The sequence below is a fragment of the Gavialis gangeticus genome, unplaced genomic scaffold (assembly GCF_001723915.1).
Source record: "Gavialis gangeticus isolate Ggan-Ray unplaced genomic scaffold, GavGan_comp1, whole genome shotgun sequence".
Lineage (NCBI taxonomy): Eukaryota > Metazoa > Chordata > Crocodylia > Gavialidae > Gavialis > Gavialis gangeticus.
The window spans coordinates 23,111,637-23,136,189 of record NW_017729025.1 but is presented as its reverse complement, the minus strand read 5'-3'; the positions used below and the strand labels follow the sequence as shown (position 1 = coordinate 23,136,189).

General features: G+C 41.6%; 1 protein-coding gene across 1 annotated transcript in view; it reads left to right on the top strand.

Annotated features, from left to right (window-relative positions):
* TDRD9 (tudor domain containing 9) overlaps window positions 1-24,553 on the top strand; it is a 151,688-nt gene that overhangs the window by 25,925 nt on the left and 101,210 nt on the right. The window contains exons 3-7 of the mRNA XM_019519898.1: window positions 3,336-3,436; window positions 3,786-4,007; window positions 4,665-4,787; window positions 8,174-8,254; window positions 13,339-13,503. Coding sequence (XP_019375443.1) covers window positions 3,336-3,436; window positions 3,786-4,007; window positions 4,665-4,787; window positions 8,174-8,254; window positions 13,339-13,503 — 692 coding nt within the window. The remainder of the gene's footprint in view (window positions 1-3,335; window positions 3,437-3,785; window positions 4,008-4,664; window positions 4,788-8,173; window positions 8,255-13,338; window positions 13,504-24,553) is intronic.

Sequence of the window (24,553 nt, the reverse complement as noted above, 5' to 3'; positions counted from 1 at the left end):
ACTGCACCAGTTGGCACTTAAGCTTACCAGAAAGGCTTCCAGAAGCTGTTTTTGCTGGCAAAAATGGGGCTCACATGGACCGAACCCTCTCGCTGTTCCAGAAACCTCTGGGATGTAGAACTATGTAAGGGAGAACCTCCCAAGTGGCTTAGGCAGTAGGAATACCTGTTGGGGTGAGTACAGCTCGCACTGATGTCCCTGTTCCTCCAGGTGACCAGAGGCACCTGTCCCTATGGCCCCTGGCGCGGGTCCTGGGAATGTGGGAGGGGCTGGGGGATAAGCATCTCCTGGGTGCTCAATCAGGGCAGTGTGTGCTGATTGGAGTCTGGGGGTAGCTGGCCATTGCAGGGGCTACCAGAAGATGGGGGCAGGAATAGGAACCCTGGCAGAAGAGCAGCCATCTCACCGCTTCTCCATGGGACGCTGGGGCCGGTGCAGGGTGCTAGATGAGGGGAGGAGCAAGCACTTCCTTACGCAGGAGCTGGTTGCTTCAGCACCCTTAAAGATCTTTTAGGGCCCCAATTGAGAATCACTGAATGGGACGGACTTGTATCCAAGTGACTGCAACAGGTTGAAATTCCCACTGTCAGCTTTATTACTTGAACAAAGGAAATCATTGCCATGGTGAAATTCCATGGCACCTCTGTTCATTTCTGATGGCACACTTTTGTGCTGTGCCACGCTGGTTGGGAAACACTGGTGTAGCTCCAGCTACCATATAGCATTATTTAATCCTTTCCCCCTTTTATAAAGCTTGATAGTTCCTTGTTGTTAAAATAACTACAACCTGTATTATGCTCTTTAAGTCTCTCCTTTAATTTTGAACTTGGATTTCCATACTTGTCTTGGGTTTTTAGAAAGTGCTGGTTTTTGTTTTTTATTTTTGTTTTACAGTATTGCTTGTGCTTTGATTATATTGGTGGGAATCCTGTTAAATAGATGAGAATGCTACATTATTTTAGCAAGAACAATTTAAATACCAGAAGCATTTCCGAAACAATTTGAGATTTCTTCCAGCATTGGTTCAGTCATGTACAGCTACTGATGTCTCAATAGTGACATCTTTGAATGTGCCAGAGGGAAGCCAGTCATCCTGTGTGCATCGTGTCATTGTGACAGGATGCTATATGTAAGATTTTCCTGGCCAAATATATTTAGGGTCTTGACCAAAAGTCTTTTAAAAAGGGCAACATTAATATTGGTTAAGGACTATTTTGTTATGCAGTTCTGTCTTTTCCATGTTTTGTTGATACTAACCATAGTGCTATGCAGTAATTATTTGTAACTATTGCTCTCTCTGTCTTGCACAAGATACGGGTTTATAAGCATCCTGTCACATGATGGGAAGAATTTGTTTCCAAGGGATTCCTGTTGACAGCAGTTTTTAGAAGTATCTAGCAAAGCCATTCTGTGCTGCTGTTTTTTATAAGTCGGTGGTACTCTGTAGCACCCAAAAGTCCTTAACAAGATTGGGTCTTTGTATGATGCTCTGTTGTACCACTGGAAAATGTGATGTGTGCCTTGGAGAGCTCGCTTAAACTACTGCGTGAAAGGGTTCACAGTAGTTATCAGTGTTTGTTCACAGCTTATTTTTCTTTGCTTCCTTTTTTATAAGGAATCTGTCCTCCACTTCAAAATGCCATTTTAAAAAGGGGCTGTTTGACATAGAACAATAACTTGAGACTTATGTTTTACTATAATAAAATCTATTTTATGACAAATGATGAAGTCACCATCCTTTTGCTGTCAAGGGAGAGTTACCATCGATGTTATTAGGACTGGCTTTTGGCTTGTAATGTCTTATTTCTTCAAAATCATCTACCTACATGGTTTTTTTACCCGCGCTTTGTTTCCTTGTGCTCCACACCTGCCCTAGTTGTGCCTGGGCACTGCATTCAAAGTTTCAAGACTTTTTGTTATTTTCCCCCACATTTCTTTGGTAATTATGCCTGCAAACAAATATAGATGCCTTTTCAGATTGGTGTACCTGCCATAAAACTGTATGGTTTACTTAGTGATCCTTCTCATACACTGCTACAAGAAGACTGTTCAGTATCGAGTTTTTATGCCCAGGACATGGTTGAAGACCTTTTCATTGATGTCACTAATGTTTTGTTGGCACGGTGGATTGATTTTTAAATCAAGGCGATTTTAAATCATTGATTTAAATCACCAAGGGAAAACCCTGATTTAAATCTTTGATTTTTTTAAATCAAGTTTCCCAATGATACTTCACATATTTCTTAAAGGTGCAAATCTGATCACTAAAACACATTAATTTACGACTCAATACAGCATTTTACAACATCTGTCCTTAAACTTTTTTTAGTTTTCAGGTTTGATTAGCTCTAACAGACAAGTCATCACAACACTAAACGTACGCTGTCCTTAAAACTTCTACAACTAGATCTCATTTTCCGCACTCCCACTGTCATTTTTATTCATAGACTGAAACAAATACAAGTTTTCCTGCTTTTTCAACTCCCAGTTGATTTCTTAGCTTTGAGTGAATAATACCAAGCGATACCAAACTATGTTTGATTGGTAGGTAAGTCAATGTATGTGAGTGTGACAGAGCCATTAGCTGATTTTTATTGGACTGTAAGTGTAGGCTTAGCATGTTTGTGATGAGATTTAATTGTAACTGTTATTTTTTAGACGAGAGAGAGATTTAATATTTTATTGATTATTTTAAAAAAACAACCCCACCCGATTTTAAATAACGTGATTATTTATTTATTTAAATTATTGATTCTTATTCACTTTGTTTGTTGGTAATTTGTATAAAAACAAGGCTTTTTCTTAAGAACTGGTTTGGGCTGATAGTTGTAAAGAAAGCAAAATTACTTGTTCCAGCCTAGCTCAGCACAGTGGAGGCTTGTAGAACTGAGCAAGAGGAGAATACTAAGCCTGTGCTTGGGAACGGGGGTAAACGAACAGAGTAACAGTTGCATAAAGGGAGATGATACTTCATCTGTCCTGTTAATATAAACATGTATTAAGTAATTTTGCTAATATTCAAAAATATACAACTCGAGCCTTGATAGGAATGCACCCTACAGATAGGCAGAAGGAAGAACATGGTAGTACCTCGATCTAACTGATTCAGAAAGGCATCTGCTTTTCCTGCTTTGTCAGATGCTGTGATTTGGAGACCTCTGCTAGTTCCCATGCCTCTCTGAACCAGTTAGTCTCTGAGGTGCTCTTTTGCCCTACTTTGTCTGACTTCAGACCATACACTATGCTGTACACTATAGATAGTGAATGTTTATAGTGGCTCACATTTGTGTTTATTTTAACGGTAAGAATTTAACTTTTATCCTTTGTTGTTTCAGTGACTCCCTCACCATTTCTGAATGAATCAGACCGTTTGACTCCTCTACCAGTAACTAAGTATAAATATCCTGATTTGCCTATAAGCAAATGTAAAGAAGAGGTAAATTTACTGGCTAATCAAACTTTTGCTGCTCATAGACTAAAGTTGCTGACTGCTTTTTTCTAAAAGTAAATTTCTACCGATAATCTAATCTGCAGTGAATTTAATTTACAGTCTTCCTAACAGTATTAAAAATACATTTTTCTTTTATTACCGCATATGTATGCACAAAAATAGAAATGGATGACAATATTTTGCCATTTCAAATGAACTCTTTAGAAGTTTTAAATAAGGAAATTATTACAGGCATTTAATACTGTTAAAACAATTGCTTGAAATTTTGTAATATTTTAAAAATATTTTTGTGGTCTTATGAACTTCCTTAATTTTTTTTTTTTTTTAATTTCAGATAGTCTCATTGATAGAAAGCAATTCAGTTGTAATTGTTCTTGGAGCAACTGGTAGTGGTAAAAGTACACAACTTCCACAGTATATTTTGGATTATTACGCTCATCGGTCTTCCTACTGCAACATTGTTGTTACCCAACCTCGAAAAATTGGTGCCAGTAGCATTGCTAGATGGATTAGCAGAGAACGATCGTGGACACTAGGTGGATTTGTAGGCTATCAGGTACAGTGATGGTTCAAACTGTATGTGGTTTGGAAGTCAGGACAAAATTATTCTAGATAAAAGAAGACTTCTTCACCTTCCTAAACTGTTCTTTCTTCATTCAGAATTTAGTTTTCTTACGAGATAGCTCTTCTTCCTTCTCTTCAGTTCTTGATGCCACCTTTCTGCCTGCAGTTCACTTGTGCAATCTCTCTTGGACTATAATACTGATTCTTTTCTAAAGAATGTTCAGGCATAGGCAGGAATAGTGGGAGTACTGTAATGAAGAACTCCAGTAAAAAACAGGTAACATATGGATTTTTTTCTATAATGCTGAGCATATTGCTTGTGCTTAATTATACAAATTCCACCAGGCAGGAGTCTTTCCCTGTTTCTGTCCAAACATGTAAGCAACTGTTAGTAACATCCTGTTCATCAGCTACTCCTGAACACGTGGACTCTTCCTTCTAAGTGTACTCCCAGGCCTTTCTTTCCTACCATTGACTGCTTCACTGTCTGTTTCTGCTTCACATGATTATAACCTCTGTATGTATGGGAGAGTGTCACACATCTACATTTTCTTTAGACTTATGAAATCTTCAGGTAGATGTCATATGTGGCTAGCGGTGATATATTTGGATTAACTGTTTTGTTTCTTCTCCCCCCCAATATGTTTAGGTTAGTTTAGAGAAAGTAGCAACAAAGGATACAAGATTAATTTACATGACAACCGGAGTACTCCTTCAGAAAATAGTTGGTGCCAAAAGCCTTACAGAATTCACACACATCTTCATAGATGAAGTGAGTTAGCAAAGTTAAAACTTTTTCTGCTTTTATCATAGTTGTTTCTACTTGGAGAACCTGCTGAATTCCATGTGAGCCCTGCCTTGATAAAGTCTGGAAGAGTTTTCATTTAATTAGTACATTATGGTTACCAGGCCTAGAAATTCTGATCGCAGTTCTAGAGGGCCTTTTTGGATGGAGGAGGTACAGTTTTGAATACACATTTTGAATTGAAAGTTTTTTGAGGTGGTACCTCACTCCTTTAGATAGTGATTGTGTGAAGCTGTCAGAATCCAAGAAGTAAGGGTTTCTACCTCTTTGCTAGTAAGGCATTTCTTAGTGTATGATTGTTGGCCTGGGCCCTGGACTGTACTGGGTCTAATTTGAGTCTCCAGTGAACCTTGGTTGGAGCCAACAATCAGCTGATTGTCTCTGCTCCATGTTCAATTTTAAGGCACCATACAAACCAGCCATAAAAATGTTCTACATTGTAGAACATTCCACAAATATGTAGAATGTTTATATGGCTCATTTGCCATTTTATGGTGTATGTGTACCACCCTTGCCTTTTATGCTGTGACTAACGAATTGCCCATCAGGAATGATGGATGAATTTCAAATAACCAAAACAAACAGATTTTACTTTTTATATCCATTAAGTAAATATTTATAAAACTTAAATAAAATAGGCTGAACATTTGAAGATACCAATCCTTTCCTGCACTTGCTCTCGTCCAGCAGACTGCAGGCACATCTGCTTGTGCTGCTGCCTGGCCGCTGCCCATGCACCTTTTTGGGCAAGGGCAGGCAAGCTTTGCACCTCGCAACAGCTGCCCATGCCCCAAGGCTTCCTCCACACCACCCCGGGGCACCACCTTCCCTGCTTGGGGCTTGGGACAGGGCCTCTGTTGCTTGCCTGCTGCCTCACGCCTCTGCCAAACTCCCGCTTTTCCTCATCTGGTTCCTCCCTCTGCCTTCCCTGCTGTGCCAGACTCCCAGCACCCTGCAGGGAGGAGCTCAGTAGAAACAGCCCTGGCCCCTGACTTTTTTCCCAGTTCTGGAAGTTGGGATCATCCTGACATCACTAAACAAATACTAAGGTTTAGCAAAGAAATTTCTCTGAAGACACAAATGTTCCATCTCTTACAGTTTTTAAGCTATTTGCATTTAAAGAGCATTACGAACAGACAGACAGACTAAGCCCTATATGTATATGTCGATTTAACATGTTAATTGTGGCATAAATGCAACGTGCACAGGGGGCCTAAGAAATGGAAAGGAAATGGAAGTTTAACTTGTATCCCACAGGCTTCCAGCTATTGCTGCCTCCCTCAGTTGTCTGTTCCTGTGGCTGCTGTCACTACATCCCACCCTGGTCCCTCCCTCCTCCAGCTGTTGCATCCTAGCAGCCCACAGGAGAGGCAGTGATAGGGTAGTGCCTCAGAAGTTAGGCCAGGCTGGCCTGAACCAGGGGTGTCCAACCGTCACCCTTGGGCTGCATGCAGTCCTTGAGGGGTTAACATATGGCCCCTGGGCTCCCCCCTGGCTACTGCCTCTGTTGATCTGGCTACAGGGGGTAGGGCAGCATGGCCTGGCACAGGCTATTGTACAGCAGTGGAGCTAGCAGCCTGGAGTGCCCGTATGACATGGAGCCCACAAAGAGCTAAAGGTGAGGCAGGTTGCTGCCCTGTGTGGGGGCATGCCTGTCCGCATGTGCGTGTGGTGCAGCAAGGAGGGTGAGCAACTACTTGCACTTATATATGCAGGGCATGCAGTGTGGGGGAGGCCCATTGCCCCTGCAGCGTGTGGCTCACTCTGGTGTGTGGCCCATGGAGCATGTGGCCCCTGGCTACTTTGAAGTCAGCCAGTTGTGGCTTAGCTAGAGGTGGCCAACCTGTGGTACTCTTTCCATAAATGGCATGGGCCACCTGTCCTTTGGGTATGCAACGTATCAGGGAGGGAGCAGGAAACAGCAGCAGATTGAGGAGGGACCAGAAACCAGAGCAACAAATCAGGCAGGAAGCAGAGCAACAGATTGGGCAGGATAAGGGGTTCCAAGTGATACTTTGGAAGGATGCAGAGCTTACCTTGTGTCAAGATTGCTAGGAAGGTTGGCAGCAACTGGCCTAGATAATCATAAATGTTCTTTTATCTTTATATGACTTTACTCTGTGCTCCTAATATTCTTGTCACTTCGTTCTGATACTGCCATTTCCCCCCCACGCTTCAGCCCATTTCTGCTATGTTCCTTAAATTAAGGAGCCTAGAATGGTACACCAGTGCTTTATATTATTTTTGTTATTCTATATTGGGGGTGCGTGCAGAATGCAGCCCATGAATCTCTGTGCTGGTTTAATCTCCAGTGATGAGGGTTGAGTGGTGGCATTAACTCTTTGGCTGCTGGTGCTGACTGCCTCTGAAGTTACAGTGAGATGCCTCGTGGGCTGGATCCAGCAGTGGGTCATCCAGTCCACAAGAAGCCCCGTGGTTTGGATCCAGAGGATAGGACCACATGAGTTGGACACTTTTGCTCTGCTCTGTTCCATTTCTTATGCATCCTGCTACCTTGTTGTCTTTTTTTGACTGCTGCTGTACATTGAGCAGAAAGGGCTTCACTGAACTGTCAAAAGTGATGCTCAAGTCTCTTCCCTTAAATTGATACAGTTAATATAGAGCTTCATTATGGGGGAGTATTAGTGCAGATTTTTTGTATTGGTCTAGATTGAATTCCAATTCCTATGCTACCCTTTCACCCAGCAAGAAGCAGTGCAGCTAAATAGCCTCAAACACATACTCTGCCTCTAAGGGTAGCTTAATGCAATTCCCATTTGACAGTACCAAACATGGATAAAGCCCCTTAACAAGACTACATCATAGTCTTTCTGCCTTCAGCGGTTACAGGTCAGATTACAGATGTCATGAGCTCTAAAGCCTTACAGAATAGATTGATGATCATTTAATCTTAGGTACCAGTATTTATATTTTGATGATGTCCAGGGGCCATGAAGAGGAGGGGAGGCCTGTTAACCTAGCAGAGAAAAATGTATGTACAGTCCCTGCCTAAAATGTTTACAGTGAGCCACCAGCACAGTTGACTAACTTGTTTTCTGTAACAGTACAGGCATTATGGTTCAGGCTGGTGGCTAGTAACTGCTATCGTCACCTTTTATTCTGCAGTGTTCATTGTTTGTATAAAATCCTAAACAGATTGTCAGAACTACTGTATTGAGGTATAAAGCTTGCTTAATTTATTGACTTAACATGTATTAGAAAAGACCTGTTGTCTGCTATGGAAAGCTTACAATCAGAATTTGAAAAATATGTGAAGTTAACCAACAGGAAGAGGTTAGACAAAGAGGGATGGGGGTTAAAATAAATGAATTGTGTTATGCTGCTTCTTTAAGGTGCATGAACGTACGGAAGAAATGGATTTCTTGCTATTGGTAGTCCGTAAACTGTTGCGTACAAATTCAAGATTTGTGAAGGTAAGTTTTAAACTGCTTTCCCCTCTTCTTTTGTAAAAGAATAAGTTGAAGACCAGCTTTGTTATCATTTTGCACCTGAATATGGCTTTGAGAGCCAATTTGAACATGGTGACTCATTGTAAGCCAGAAAATTCCATAGTACTCCAGTCCTGTTAAATTAGGAAGCTAAAGGGCATTTTTCTGTGACCAGTATAATGTGTTCTGAGAGCCTTTTTTTCCCTTGGTGTTAAGATGCATTAATTTCTAAGATATATGCTTAGGGCTACAGAATATACAAGATGATTACTTGGCTGAAATTACATGTGGATGTTGAGGGTCATGATTCTCCTTGACTAAATTTGATGATGTTAATGCACAAATACTTTTTTTTTAAATGGAGCAAAAGTCTCAAGAAAAACAGCAGAGATATAAATAATATATTCCAGAAAATGAACACATATGCTAATACAGCATTATGTTTAAGATTTTCTGTGTTCATATGAGTAAATAGTTTTGCTTCTGTGCTCTAACATTTTTTTTCAATTGCAGTAGGCAGGGTCTTGATATGAAAAGTTCACATGGGTGTCTGCAGTCCTAAAAGTGACTTGATTTTCATGGTGGGCTGAAATAAACAGGTTGGCTTTGGAAACCTATTACATTTGAGTGCAGCTCTGTTCTAGGTAGCGGCCACCTTAAGGTGGATTTGACTTTAAAGAGGTATCTTTAGATAGTTACTTTAACTAATGCAAATCATTGTATTCAAAACTTATTTATGTACAAGTGCAAAAGAATCTCACTGAAGCACATTTCTGTGATCTAGAGTTGGTAGTAATCAGCTGTCAGTGTGTTTACAAGTATATAGTTGAATTTTTTTAACGGCCTAATACAAACAGTTGTACCCTACTACTTCACAGTTTTCTTGATTTCAGAGAAGGTAATATATAACCCTCCACCTGTAAGTCCTGTTGCAGCAGGGAAAACTCAGTCAAGCTCTTCCAGTTCATTACTAGATTCCAAAGAGTGGTCTCTCTCATTAGATAGTTTTTTCGTTGCCTGGAGCTGGGAACACTTTGCCTAAAATCTCAATATCATTTGTTTCCAGTAAAAGGTTGATGACTCTGAATTCCCTAAACAGCATTAACATTGTTTTTCAAGTCTGCTTTTGAATGTGGCTCCATCTAGCCATAGCATACTAAAAGCAGCACAGTTTGTTCTCCTGGATCCTGAATAGTTTGCTTTTTACTTCATGCTTCCTATACTTGCAGTGCCCGCTGAGACAAAATTGCCTCTACTTTTCTCAGTATCCATGCTATTATAAGTGCATGCTTCACTTACAGGAAAGTGAAAGTACTGTTAAAAGTGCATCAGTCTTATTCTTGGAGTTCCAGAAAGATTCTCAGTATCTACCACCACATGTTTCTGTACGTCAAACCTGATTTTAAATGTTTGGGATTTGGAATCGTTGATGACATCTTACCTCATTTGTATCCTTGTTTGCAGCTGCTTCTTCAAAATGGCAGAGGTCTCCATTATCTTTCGTGGGTATCTTTCAGCTTAGGGGTTGTCTGTCTTGGGGTTTTTTTTTTGTCTAGGCCTGGAAAGCTATCACTATTAATTGCTGGGTTTTAGAGACAATCCAAAGTGAATATGCATTTCTGTTTGAATCCATGCTAACATCTCCACCCCTTCTGTCACTTTTCAAAAATCAGCCTTCTGAAGCATGCACTCTTAAAAGTTATAAAGCTTTCTGTTTGCGGAGGGCTACAGAAAAGATAGCATATTTTGAGAATGGTACCCTTTTTCTCTGGCAGTCTGAAACTCAGTAGTGTAAGACCAAAAGTGTGTGGGGGGAGAGAGGTTCTTTAGAATAAATTGTGATCAGATTTTATGCGATCTTTCTAAGAAACTTTTTCCTTGTTAGTATTCTCAGGAGTGGGAGTGTTAACTCTCTAAGAGACAGGTTTATTTCAGAGAATAATTTTAAGGCATACTCTTATTTTATTTATTTATTTATTTATTTTTGCAAGAGCCTATGGCTGGAAGCATATAGCAAGATGATTTTATCTCCATCTGGTTCTGATATTTTGAAGGCCAGTCTAGGTTTGGAGTCAGTAGTTTTGCTTTAGTAAAAACTTGAGGCAATTCTAATTTGGCAAGATACCATCCAGGGATTCCAGTAATGTTTTAAGTTTCCATACAGCATGAGAAAACCAATACTTTGTGATGCCCCCCTGCTCATGTTTGACAGTGCTATCTACATTTTCCCAGCATGATTGTATCTCCCCTTGAGGTAGTAATCCACCTTTATAAGACAGCTTCTACAAAATTAATAGAGAATGAGTTTTAACCTTTCCTCTCTGCTTCAATCTGTTCTGCAGCATACCTCAAACTTTGGCTGGACACATGCTTGGATCACTTAGCTCTGGAGTACAGAGAGACATTAAGAGTACATGTTACTATGCGCCTTTTAAAGCTGATTCTCAAGATCATCCATCCCTCTTTCCAGAGGAAATTATTAATGAGTATCAGGAAATCACTTTGTACAGTAAATTTATTATCAAAATTGCCAGGTGAATTTGCTCTTTTTGCTATGCTAAGAAAAATTTACCTTCTAGAAGTGGGTTTCAGCAACTGACTACGCTGGCACATCTGATCATTAAAGACATAGTAGCAGCCGGCTCCGATTTCAAGGGCTAGGACCAAAATAAGAATTCAGTGGCAGAATCCTTGCTTTTATTTGTAACCAGGAACAGAAGCAGTTCTCCCAGTTGTGTTAGAGGGCAGATTGGTATTATGGCCTGAAAAAGAAAAGGATCATTTCATATGCCTTTCTTTTCCAAAACACTTGTGGAAAAGCATGTTGAATATGGTCAGATCTCATCTCAAAGATGAGCCCATCATTCTTGGGAATGAGACCTGATAACCTTGGTACAGAGTCCTTTTTTTGCTTTCCCGTGTCAATTTCTGAGAACAGGTTGGATGTTGGATGCAGTACCAAAATGAAGAAACTCTGTTACAGAGATGTTACTTGCAAGTCAACAATATACTACTGCAAAACATCAGACTTTCTGTTGGGCATTATTGTTTCTTCTCATCTCTGCTGCTCCTGCATTGGTTTTCATAGCATCTCACATCCATGTTAGATGTTTGGTGAAGACCATTCTTTCTTAGGGTGCCCTATGTGTTATGTGTTTATTTCAAGGGATGAAACAGGTTAAAGGCCCTCTTGCTGCCAGAAGCTCTCGCTGTGAATTGGTTTGTATGAGATATTACTAAGGCATCTAAACCTGATGAAAAAAATTGCATCTGATCTGGATGTTTCTGGGCCTAAGAAAAAGGGAGCTACGCAAATGGCTTAGTCTGCCGTGGGATAATGTTCCTGGCTTGCTGTATGTTTGATTCCTAAACTGGTGGGTCAGACCCTGAAGTCCTCGTAATCTCTGGTGTCAAACTCTGAATTAAGAGTCAAATCACTAGAGAAACTATTGGTGTTTAAAAAGTTGATCAGAGTCATAATAGCTCCTGTTAACTGAACCAAGTTATGTTCACAGTTCTCAGTATTGTCTAATATGGAGCTGATCCAGTTGGATCCTAAACCAATGATCTCAATTCAGATGAGAGAATTCTCCTCAAAACTTGTCTGCTGGTTCCAGAGATCATGTCAAACTGAAGAGAGGTCAAACTCCTGGCAATGGGATTTTTTTTTATTGCCAATGTACATGTTTCAGCTGTTAGTGTGATAGGTCAAGCACGCTCTTGGGGGACTCAAATTGGTAAATTGAATATTCTTGCAGGGAAGATGATCTCTGGATATGTCACATATAGAACATCCTACCCTTCAAAGTACAGAGATCCCAGAGCTTGGTCATTGTTATGTCTGGCAAGTACTGTCCTGATCTTGGGTGGCCTTTCAGGGCATTTCAGAGACATTCTCCAGTTTCACTGGTAAGGGAAAGCCCCCACCATGTCTAGGGAGCAGGAAAGGCTAGCTTATTCAGGCTAACACCTGGCACTTTATTGGAGGAAAAAAAGGGAGCCTGTGTGACTATAACTGAATGAGAGAAATGGAAGCAGACAAGAGAATTGTATCAAGAATGTTTCAGGTGCTTTTGGCTTCCTTTCCTTTTGAGGGTTGTTTTAAATTCAGGAACTTTTGTGCATATTATGGCACTGATATTGAAGGTTCTGTCAGTCACGTTAGAAGAAACCTCTCATTTTTGTCTTTGATATTGGTTGCCTCATCAAAACATAGGACATCTACACTACCTCTGCCCGGGACCAGGGAGCTCTGTATGGATTCACCTGCTCTGTCACCTCCTGAAATAGAAGTAATGTAGCCACCCTATTGGCACGTGCCCAGCACTGTACTAAGTTCTTTTGAGAGAGTCAATTTTAGATTGACTAATACAGTCAGTGAAAATGCCTGGGTCTTCCTTGAAGTTGTTGGATATTTTTTGTATTGTTTTACAAGTTTGTATCATTTATCATGTAAAGGGGTTGTATTCTTTTGTGCTTGTCCAGTGCATGACTGGACCATTGCTACCAATACCACATCAGTGTGCACCCTCTCACAGAGTAAACAGATGAAGGCAGTTCATAGAAAAAATGTTTTTTTTTTCCTCTTTTTGCTTGTCATATGAGCACTGAATTACTAGGCAGCGAGGTTGTGGTTTCAGTTTTTTGGGGTACCATTTTTGGGAGATTTCCACACTTAGCAAAAGTGTTCGCCTACTGGTTTAATAACACATGGCAAAACAAATGTTCATTCAGAGCCTCTTGATTTTTTTGAGATTCATGTAAAGAAGTTGCATCTGCTGTCATGCTTTCTGTAGGCATGTAGAAATAACCTGAAGGTTAGCTTATGTCATTTGGCTTTGCTTCATTAACCATAAACCAAGTGGAGATAACAAGAAGGCAGCTTAGTTCTGTCCCAGCACACCACTGAAGCAGGAAGGAAGTACCATATGCTTTGATTCCTGTGCAATCAACAACTAAGGAAAAGAACAGATTAAAAAAGATTAGACTTATAGCGTTAACTCCACTTAGTGTAGTGAGACATTGTGGATTATTGCTAATGGTTCACTTATACATGTTCTTTTTAACAGGTAATCCTGATGTCTGCTACCATCAACTGTATGGAATTTACTGAGTACTTTTCAGTTCCTATTCGGGGCAGACTGAGTCCAGCCTGTGTGTTTAAGGTAGAAGGGAAACCCCATGCCATTGAAGAATACTATCTCGATGATCTGAAGCACATTACTCGTGGCCAGGTGAGGTATACTACATGCTAATTATTTTGGTGCAACACAACAGGATTAGAGGGGAAAAAAGGCAACCCCCCCTGAAAAACCCATTAATGATGAATTTGGTAAAGTTAACAATGTCTCTGAAATGCTAGGGTGTAACAGGAGGTTGCCCCAAGTCATTAGGTTTACCAAGTCATTAGGTTTTTATCAAGCAGGAAATGCAGTGAAAAAATCTGAGTTACAGGTAGCATAACCAATCCAGCTCTGATCACTTCTGTGCCGTTCATTGTGGCCTTTCTTCTGGGGATTTGGAACAGTGGCTGCTTTTATCTTGGTATCTCTCTACATCTGTCTGTTCTTACTTTCTCTTTTTTTCTTTACAGTGGTTCTCTTCACCTCTGCTTATTATGGGTCCAAGCTTTTCCTCCACTCCTTGTGACCTTGTGTGTATCATCATAGGAACGTAGGGCTGGAAGAGACCTCATGAATTTATCTAGTCCAGTCCTCTGCTCAAGGCAGGATTATTCTTGACTGAACCATCCCAGCAAAGTCTCTGTTGAACTTGCTTTTGAAAATTTTCAGGGTTGGAGATTCCACAGCTTCTCTAGGCAGCGTGTTCCAATTTTTGACTCGCCCTCCTAGTCAGAAAGTTCTTCCTAATCTCCAAACTAAATTTTCTTTGCTACAGCTTAAGTCCATTGCTCCTAGTCCTGCTTGCTACAGCCACAGAGAAAAGCCCAGAGGATCTCCATCCTTTCTGTAATTGCCTTTCAGTCATTTGAAGACTGTTATCAAATCCCTCCTTAGTCTTATCGTCTCCAGACTGAATAACCCTGGATCTTTCAGCGCTTCCTCATAACAAGGTGTGCTTCCCAGACCTCTAATAATTTTTGTTGCTATCTTCTGGATGCTTTTCAGTCTGAAACTTGCTTGTTGGAGGCTCAAAATAAAGTTATAACGTCCTCGGCATTGAAACCCTAGGGCCTTGTGCTTCTCTTGGACTTGGAGTTTTGAGGATCATTCTTCAAGACCTTGAGGATCCTGTTCTCTGGAGGTGATCCTGCATTGGAGTTTGAAACAACCCAGCCCAGGGAACTTGCAGGCTCAACTCTCCAGTCTTCCTCGTCGCTCCCATCTACATTTAGTTACATCCTCCGCCAACCCCCCTCACTGCAGCATGGAAGCACTTTCCACTTAATAGCAAAGTCCATCGTGTACTTAATGGAATCTGTAGTTCATCTCCCTTTCTGAGCTAAGGAGAGGGCAGAATGTTTGACTAAATGGTCATATCAACTTAAATAAAGACTTTCTGTTTGTACCTTAATTCAGTTTCTTGAGGAAAGGAAAAGTGAGGGACTATAGACAACACGTTTCTTCATGTTTTTGCAAGAAGTAGCTGAGATCTAAAACAGCTGACAGGATCATATCCAGCAAGAAGGCCTCTAGCCATCCAGGTTTGGAAGCAACCTGATTCCAAAGTTTGGTTAATGGGTTTTTTTCGTCTGGGATTGGAACAAGGAATGGCTTTCCTGTACTCCCCCAGATTTTTGAGAAAAGTTTGATGCTGCTTGTTTGGCACCTGATCTCTGGAACGTACTTCCTTGCAAACTGTCTTGCAAGCTGGAATTTCTATTGCAAGGGGTAATAATTTTTTTTCAGTTCTGTGTACCTGGTTTTAACTACCTAAGCTTGAGCAAAAAAATGGAATCTTAACTAGATTTCGCCAAGGTGTCACTAGGACCAAAATCCTGTTTCACCTAAAAGTGCCTAAATGTAGCCACATAAGGCTTGTCTTTGGGATGCTTGGCAGGGATCTTCTGTGACCATGTTCACTCCATGGCCTGCCTCTTCTGCTTGAGTAGATATGTAATTGTGTTTAAGTCCCTGAAAGTATGGGCAGACCTGGATTGCTAGGAGGCAGGCAGAGGAGGACCCTTCCAAATCTTAACTCAGAACCAAGTGGCCTTGTTCTTTTTGATGATATATAGAACAGCAGTTGATGAGATTACGAAGTGCACTTCTGTGTTTGGGTGTGGGCTGGGGCTAAACTCCTATTGCAGCGATTCTCAACCAGGGTTTGTGCTAGATCCTCTTGAAGGGTGCCACAAGGTGCAAGGAGTTAAGCACGTAAGTGTAGTCTCAAGCCCTTCCCTGCCTGAACCCCCCAACCCATACTGTCTGGCTCTCCTGCAAGGAGGTATAAGCACTATAGTAAGTAAATTAGCTTTGCAAATGTGATGTTGCCCAATTCATAACTCATATGGGGCACCTTGAGTCTAAAAGGTTGAGAACCACTGCTCTATTTTATGGAGTTCATGGAAAGGTTTTCCTTTGATTGGGAGTTCCAGAATGTACTGATGTGGGAGAAGCATTGTTGACCACAAGAAAAGTGAGTGCTGTTGTTGTTTTTTTTTGTTTTTTGGATGTAATGATGCTAAAATGGCACAAGCTCTTGTAGCATGTCATTTCCCCACACGCCCATATCCCAATGTGTTGCTCTCATTCCATCACTTAAAAATTAAGTTCTGTAAGATGTAGTATGCCTCTCTTGTCTTGTAAAGTTGCTGTCATGTCTTTAGAGCTGTAGAAATTAAATATTGGATGGAAACTTAAACTAGTTAGAAGTTTGCATTGTGCTTTCAAGCTTTTTTAAACTACTGTGGGGAAAAATGTGAATGTCTTGTTTCACAGTATTGCAGTTTGAGTGATATAGCTTGAGATAAAAAATTAAGGACAAATATGGACTGGTAGACTGTTTGGAGTAAATAGAAAGCTTTTGTTTATACTTCAGTACAGTAATAGCTATTCTAAAAATAATTAGGACGTAGAAATAATCAATTAACTAACCTTGATAATTGATATAATGCCTACTAGCTGACACAACGAAGAGACAGTTCATTTGAAATAACTAGCATCTGAGTCCATCACAGTTTCTACAAAATGGAAGTGTCCCGGGACGCAAGAGTACTTACCGGCGACTCGGAAAACAGCATGTGAGGAGTGGAAGACAGAACCCGTGTGGCTCATCAGCCGCCTGTTTATACAGCTGCAGCTAGCCAGTGACGTCAGTGCTGAATGCCAGCCGGCACAGATAAAAATGGCGGCACACACTGTGGAGCTGGCAGGGAGAGAGAGAGTACAGCCACTGATGTCCCAGCAGCAAAGACAAGTTGGAATACAGGACCAGAAGAGCAGGAACGGCTGGGACAGAAGCAAGGAGGAAGAAGAGGAGCATCTTGGCAGTGCTGCAAATAAGGCGGCAGAGGGATGCCAGGATTGCCTCGGAAGGACGACAGGAGGCACACCTGGAGAGATCCGACCTGAGAGAGAGAGACTGCAAGGAATCCAGGGAGAGTTGCCGCTGGAGGGAACATTGCCACTGGACCAGGAGGTGCCTTAGAGTAGGCAAGGAACGGGGTGCCTAAAGGGATGAGGCAGCCAGTGTCCCGTTGAAGTGCGGGGGGGGCTAGTTAAAGGGACAGTATGTCCGGTTTTGTGTTACAACTTCCTTTTTTCTTTTGATTTTGTCCTACCCCAAGCTCCAAGGGGTATAGGAGGGTAGCGGACCCGCTCTGTAGGCTAGATAGTGTTGGGAGGGGCCCGAGCAGGACCCGGTCAAGGGTCCCAGGAGCGAGACGCCGACCAGCTTGTTACCGCTGCGGAGGAGGTATGAGGCCTGGGTGTAGGGGTGGTGGAGCCCTGTGAGTAACCGCTGGGAGGAACCTTGGGTCAACGAGCACGCCCGATGAATGGCCCCAGACACTGAGGTCATCAAGTCGTGGCAGGCGAGCACGGGGTCAAGGATTCGGGTGGAAGTCACCAGCACAGGCAGAGGCGCGAGCCCAAGAGGTGCGTAACATCGATCACCCGAGCGAGAGCGGCACGAGAGCAACTGGTTGAGGCTTGGTGGCGACAGGAAGTTTAAAAACCACAAAGAAAATGGCATACTGTTGGAGGATTAAAGGAAAATGGATGAATTTGTTAAATTGTTGTCACACATATCTTGATGAACACAGTGATGAGCAAAGAAACTAATTCCTTCATCCATTTATTCTTCTACACCAGAAAAGGCCTACAAGAAGTGCATATAACAATGTCCTGTCAGCATTCATATATTTAGCAGTGACATGTCAGCTCAAATGGACAACGTGGGGAAGATTACATAATATCTGATGCTGTGAAAGATTCTTGATGATAGGTGGCAACAAAAAGAGAACCAAGAAGTTCACTGAGAAGTCTCTTTCTATCAAGTTACATTTATCAAAGCTGTTTCATTTCATATTATAGGCCAGTTGCCACACCTTTCAACCCAAAGTAGGGGAACCATTTTAGATGGGTGTATAAAAAATATTTTCGTTATTTGCTCTGTTGCACATGGCCTTTCATCTTTAATTTTCAAGACGTTCATTTCTTACTACTGTTCTTTTTCCTTGTGGCTAAAACCATTCTTTGCTTAGTAGGAAGGAAAAAACAGGATGGTACAGACGGTTGTATTTATACCCTAAGGCAGTTCCAAAGCACACATAAGATCACTTGATTTTTATACACATAAGAAAAATTGGAAGGGGGTGGGAAAGCTTAAATGTACTGGGCTGTTGCATAACTTTGCAAAAAATTACAGGTTGAAAATTTATCTTCAGGTTGTAGGTTATGAGGCAAATTTTATTAATAGGGATGTTAACAGACACATTCTGTGTAAATTTTACTAATAACCAAATAAAAATGTTGTTATGGCGTGGATATCAAGGCACTGTGATGCAACAGAAATACTGCCATATTAAATCAGAGGTCCATTTATTACACTATAACATTTTGAACAGGAACCATAAACAGATGCTTTGGGGATGTTGATTTAGAAGATTCATATCTTATGTAACTAGATTTGGACTTTAAAGCCTAGCATTAAAATTTGCCATGTATAGTTTTAATAAGGATAAAAAGTTCACTGACTTGCAAGTATTGAAGGTGTGAATAACTTGCTAACATTGAAGGAGTTTTTGCTTTGAAGTAATTTTATGCTGCTAAGAGAGCTATAATTAATAAATAAACTTTACTTCTGTGGTTGCTGATGCTAAAACAAATTAATAATCACATTAAATTCAGTGGGGCCAATCATGGGAGTAAGGTTAGAGGTACTGTATAATGAACTGTGCACAGGATTGGGGCTTTAATTCTCTGTATTTTGTATTTTTGCCTGTAAAAGTTTCATAAAATTAAAAGACGAGACTAACAGTTTAGTGATATTTTGAAAAGCATTTATCAGTTAAGGAGTTGTAAGAACAAACTTAACAAGCCTCATCCTCTTCAAATAAGTAATCAGTGTGAAAGAAATTTAAATTACAATTGATATTGCAGCAAGTATCTAGATTTTTAGAAGCAGTCAAGACAATTTCCTTATAATACTACCTGTTTTTGGTTCGTGTGAAGTAGTGAGGTTTGTCCCTTACATTAGGATTTCTTTTAACTAGCTATTATCTGGGAATTTCTGGTGAGTTTCCAGCACTAGAAATCTTTCCCAGAGAGGGAGTGTACAGGTTGGTGCCTGCAGCTGCCACTTGTCCCCTCCTCCCATGCCTTCCCCCAGACCCACTCCGCTCTTTTGGGTCTTTGGTGGTACATGGAGAAGCATCCATTTCCCATGTTGTCCCTTATGCTTGGTAGAAGCTCCCTGGAAACATCTTCAAAACCTTTCTCAAGAATCCTTTAGGTTCTGAGCTGTGAGAATAAAGACGGACCTGGCATCACTGTTTGTAGAAGCCTGCTATGATGGGGTTCTAGTCAATGACTGTGGGTGCTGAGCGTTACTGCACTAGAAATATTAATAGAAAACTTTTTCCAAAGATGTTTTGCAGGAAAAACGTCACTCAGAAGTTTTGTCTTAAAAACTGTATTTGGCAAAAGTTAGATTTTTACCTGTGCTCATTGTGTGGGTCCCTTGTGAAAACTCACTCATGTCATTTTGGTTGAAGTCATGGAATCCAGATGCCAGGCAGCAAGATGTTTGTCAAAGCCAGTTTTATTTTTGATGTGTTACTTCAGACAGCTATGTTAGAAGTTATGGATTTCCTTTGTCACATTGTTACCTTTCTCAGGGGCTATATGGCAGCCTTGTCACGTTGAGGGATAGCAAAGAAAGGTACAGTTGCTAACAAAGTGAAAAGACAAATTTGAAAGCTATTCAAGCAGAGATAATCCAAAAAGCAACATCTTGGACTCAGGTAGCCCAGAGAGGACAAATTTCCAGAGAATATTAAGCACTTTAAGAAAGCTACAGACTCTCATCACAGCCATTGAAATGAAGCTGTATTTAAAAATAAATTATACTTCAACATTCGGCTTTTCAAGAAGATAATAAATAAGGTCTGTATAAAAAGCTGAATGTATCAAGTACTGGTTATGTCACTTACTTTGTAAAGAATGTTATTAGGAACAGGAGACTGGAAAGCACTACCTGTATTATTAAGGCCCGCTGTCTTGGCCAATTGTGTCTTACAGTTAATTTCATAATCTGATCCATCTCCACCTTAAAGCTAGTTGGATTTTTTTTTTTGTCCCCAGTACATTAGCTGGAAGGCTTTTCCAGAGCCATATTATTATGATGGTTAGAAATGTTAAAACTTCCAACTTAACCTGGTTTTTTTTTTTACATAGCCACTGTGTACTTGTTGTGTGCCTTATTGTCTTGTAGTTAAAATAGGCTTTTTCCTACTGTAGTTTATTTCCTGCCCCCTGCTGTCATATCTCTCTCTGTCCCGTGTTTTGCTAGACAAGCCAAGCCTATCTACTTTAGGCTGTCAACAGGAGTTGTCTTTGGAGTGGAATCATCTGTGCTGGCATGCGTCTTGGCAAAGCTGATCCACTTCATTGGCATCTACAGATATTGCCAGAGCCATTGTTCAGCAGAGCTGGGCCCTTGCCCGTCCTGGGGCTTCAGGGGCCTGATCTTTCAGGACAGTGGCCCCAGATGCTGCACCCTGAGTTTGGATGCAGCAGCAAGATAAATGCAGCAGAAGAATTCCCCTGCAGGGCACTCCCGTAATACGTGTCTGCAAGCAGGCAACTTCCATATAGGCTCTCCTGCTTACAGAAGCGTGCTCTGAATCAAGACGTAGCAGCCTGTGTGCATGGCAGAAGCCCCTTGCAGAGGGATTCCTGTGGTGCACAATAAGCAAATGGACATCCTCCCATTTTAAGGTGTCACAAACTGTGACTACCTTTGGTCGCAGCAACATTTTTGGCCCCTTGGAGTGCGACAGCTTAAGTTGCCATAAAAAAAAGATGGTATACTTCATTATTTTCTTGATTTTTCTTCTACTAATTACCACAATGACTACTACTACTACATCCTTCTCTGTTCTTGTTCCTGTTCCATTTTGTTTCTTGAACAGGGTGAGCAGAACAACCTTGAGTCATATTGTCTAGCCTGCAGGGCTCCCTCTGGGAATTTGGCAATGGGGGAGTGGTGGCAACATTAATTGCTGCTACTTCCAGAGCTGCAGCAATCAGTGCTACCATTGCTCCCCAACCACCAAATTTCTGGACCTGTGTGCTGGTGTGTGGGGTTTCTTCACAGCCAGATTGGGCACGCAGGACCAGAAGGTTGAGCATCACTGGCATGTACGCTACTCCAGTAGACATCTCTCTCATGCATTGCATGATGGTGTACCCTGGCTCATGATGCCTTATAGGATTCCATTTGCCTGTTTCAAGGTCTTATGTTGGCAGCTTGCAGACATCTTTGATTGACTAGTACACAGGGTCTTTCCTCTCCTTGGACCTTTTCAGTTTGAGCTTTGTTTCTAGCAGAAATTCCTGTTATCACTGTGTGACCTTTCACTTTGTGCTATTGAATTTTGTCTGCTTGTATTGCTCTGTTGGCCTCCAGGTAATCCAGTTTTCTTCAGTATAATGATCTGATCTTCTGAATCAAAAGTGCTTCTCAAATTTGTCTGAACAGACTTCATTATCACACTGATATCTTTTTTTATTAACTAATAGAAAGCTGATGCTAAATTTTCTTGTATTCTCATGTAACAGAGTCTAAAAAACGTCTTTTATTCCTAGTTTGAAGCTTCATAGAAATGGAATTTGAATAGCTGAAAATTCTCTTTTCATTTTTTTCCCTCCATCTAAATCTAGAATATTCTTTTCGACATACTCAGCAAACACGCTAGAGCTGCTCAATGTGCATTGCAAGTTTCTTAATGCTTTCCAGAAGTGGCTTGGCATTTGAGTCTTGTTTAATGTTAGATACACCCCCCCACTCCCTTAATTATCTCTCTGTTAGAACTGAGTCTTTCATTTCACAGCTAACAACTCCAGATATGATTATGAGACAGAAGTGCACAAAGCCATGTAATCGATGTCGGGTAATCCAGGGTGGGGTGCTTAAAATACTTGTCCCTTGCATCCAATAGCATTCGTTCTGTAGTACCACTAAGAATGAAGCTGGAGGCACAGCAGTTTTGGTCTCCTAGCATGGATCAGACCTGTTTTACACTAAGAAATGAAGTAGTTAGATTATTTTCTGAGCATATATACAAATTAGATGAGTCTGGTGGCTGGAGAGAAAATCTAGTGTTCCTCAGAGCATGTTTGAGTTCCTGGGTAAGCAGTGTTCGTCATAAAAAGGGAAACTGGAATAAAGGCAGAGGGTGAGCATTCAAGCCTACTAAATTTTTGTTTTTTGTCCACCACCCTTTTCCTCTCCCCCTTTTCAGTGAAGTGTTAATTGACTTTAAAATTGTTAGGTTTCAGGGAAGTATCTAATGAAGCATGAAGGAACAGTCACAGTCTGTTTTGTACTTGGGGTAATGAAAGATGCCTTGGAATGAGAGTTCTACTGTGAATACTGTGCAAGATCTGTTTGTTGCCCTGTGGGGTCAGGCCAACTCTCAGGATCTCAATATTGCGCTGTTAGACAGGAGGGTGTGACACAATTGCACATATACAAACACACAAATCAGTTAGGTGCATACACACACACACTACCAGCTCAGACACATACACATCCAAACCAGCCTAGGCACATGCATACCTATCACCAATTCAAACACATACACTATACACCCCAAACTTAGACACAGATCACAAATTTGTATATCTTCACACAATGCTGTATATACATAGATACACACACTCACCAGTTCACACACATACAACCCACCTACATATACATACAGGTAAGTTCCTAACTTGGATGGTACAGTGTGTATGTGTGTGCTTGGGGTACCTGGGATACTTGGGGGAAGGTTCAGGCAAGAGAGGGAGTTAAAGTGCAGGGAGTGAAAGTTGCCAGAACTGGGATTAGAACTGGTGGACTACAGAGAAGCTGGCTAAGGAACTGAGGCTTGGGTTTACTTAAGGTAGACTGGGGCTTGGGTTTACTTAAGGTAGACTGGCACAATGGTGGGTTGCCTCATCTTTTGTTTCTTGAATGCTGAGGGTGGTTCCAAGGGCTGGGTCATTGGTTCAGATATTGGCATTGATGGTTCACTCATTCAGAGGGAGCTATTTTTAGACCTACTGCCATTCATCCCCATTCATTCAGGAACCAAGTTACATAGGTGGGGTAGGTGCAAGTCATGGGTTATACAACCGCCCGGGGACAGGATGGAGACTTGACAAACAAAATGGAAACTTGACACGACCTTACGTATGTAGGCCTAAATCGTATAGTACCAGTAAAACAGTAGTATAGAACAGTAAAAATCAATGTAAATATAATAATTATAGAATATAGAGGAGGAGAAAAAAACAAAACAAATACAACTTGCTACCAAAATAAAATGCTGAAGCTTATCCTATGTCTTAGCTCACTTATACTTATGTATAGGGAATAGAGAGGGAAAGAAAAAGTCAGAAATGGTTGGGGAAGGGGAGGGAATGCGTTTTAAAAGAAAAAAGACTGGGGGTTTTGCTACATATTTTATGCAATTGGATGTGGCCACCAAAAGGTTTTGAGTATAATATGAAGATAGTGTGAGGAACAAAAGTCAAGTGAAGACTAAGCATCCTGTTTCAATGAGGAGGAATGGTGGAGACTGTACCAGAGATTGCCTGGCTATTGTTTGCAGTACCTAAAACTGTATACAGATTTCCTTTTGATTTTATGCGGGTTCTTTACATGTAAATTTGCTCTCATATGATGAGCATATTTAGACTCATACTTCATTATATGTGAATTAAGTTCACTCTTATGTGATCAGTGTAGATGCTCCCCGCACCCAAGCAGGTAAGTCTGTGGGGGGAGGGAAAGGGCCATGGCCCCACTCACCTCAGCCCCGAGTGCAGCAGCCTCAGGAGCAGCCAGCACCAGCTGCCTGCAGCTGCTGGGCTGCACCATGCCCTGAACTCCCTGGGGCTCTGTCTGTCTGCTCTCAACCCAGCTCCTGCTGCAGCTGCCCCGGGAGCAGCCGATGCCAGCTCCCTGTAGCCGCTGAGCTGCAATGTGCCCTTGTGCAGGCAGTTGGTGTCGGCTGCTCCTGGGGCTGCTCCAGCACAGGCTGGGGTGAGTGTGGACAAATGGAGTCCTGGGTGGTGCAGGGCATGGCACTCACCCCAGCTCCAGCTGCAGTGGCCCCTGGAGCTGCTGGCACCAGCTGCCTGCAGCTGCTGGGCTGCACCGTGCCCTGAACTCCCTGGGGCTCTGTCTGTCTCCACTCACCCCAACTCCTGCTGCAGCTGCCCTGGGAGTGGGTGATGCCACCTTCCTATAGCCACTGGGCTGCACCGTGCTCTGGTGCAGGCAGCAACCAGGGCCACTGCAGCTTGCATACTCGGAGAACAGTCTGTTGCTATAGTTATTGTAACTGCCCTTCAGGTATTTAAAAATTCAAATCCCTCTTCAGTCTTCTTTTCTCCAGACTAATCCCTGTTGTACCAGTCTTTTCTTGACCTCTAATTTTTTGTTGCTCTAAACTTTCCAATTTGTTTGCATCTTTCCTATAAAGTGCTGTGCCCATAACTGGACACAGTAATGCAAGTGAGGCCTCTGCAGTACTGAATAGAGAGTATTCCCAACCCTCAGCCTTGGACAGGGGCGGCAGGTGGGGGACACCCCCCCCCCCCAAGC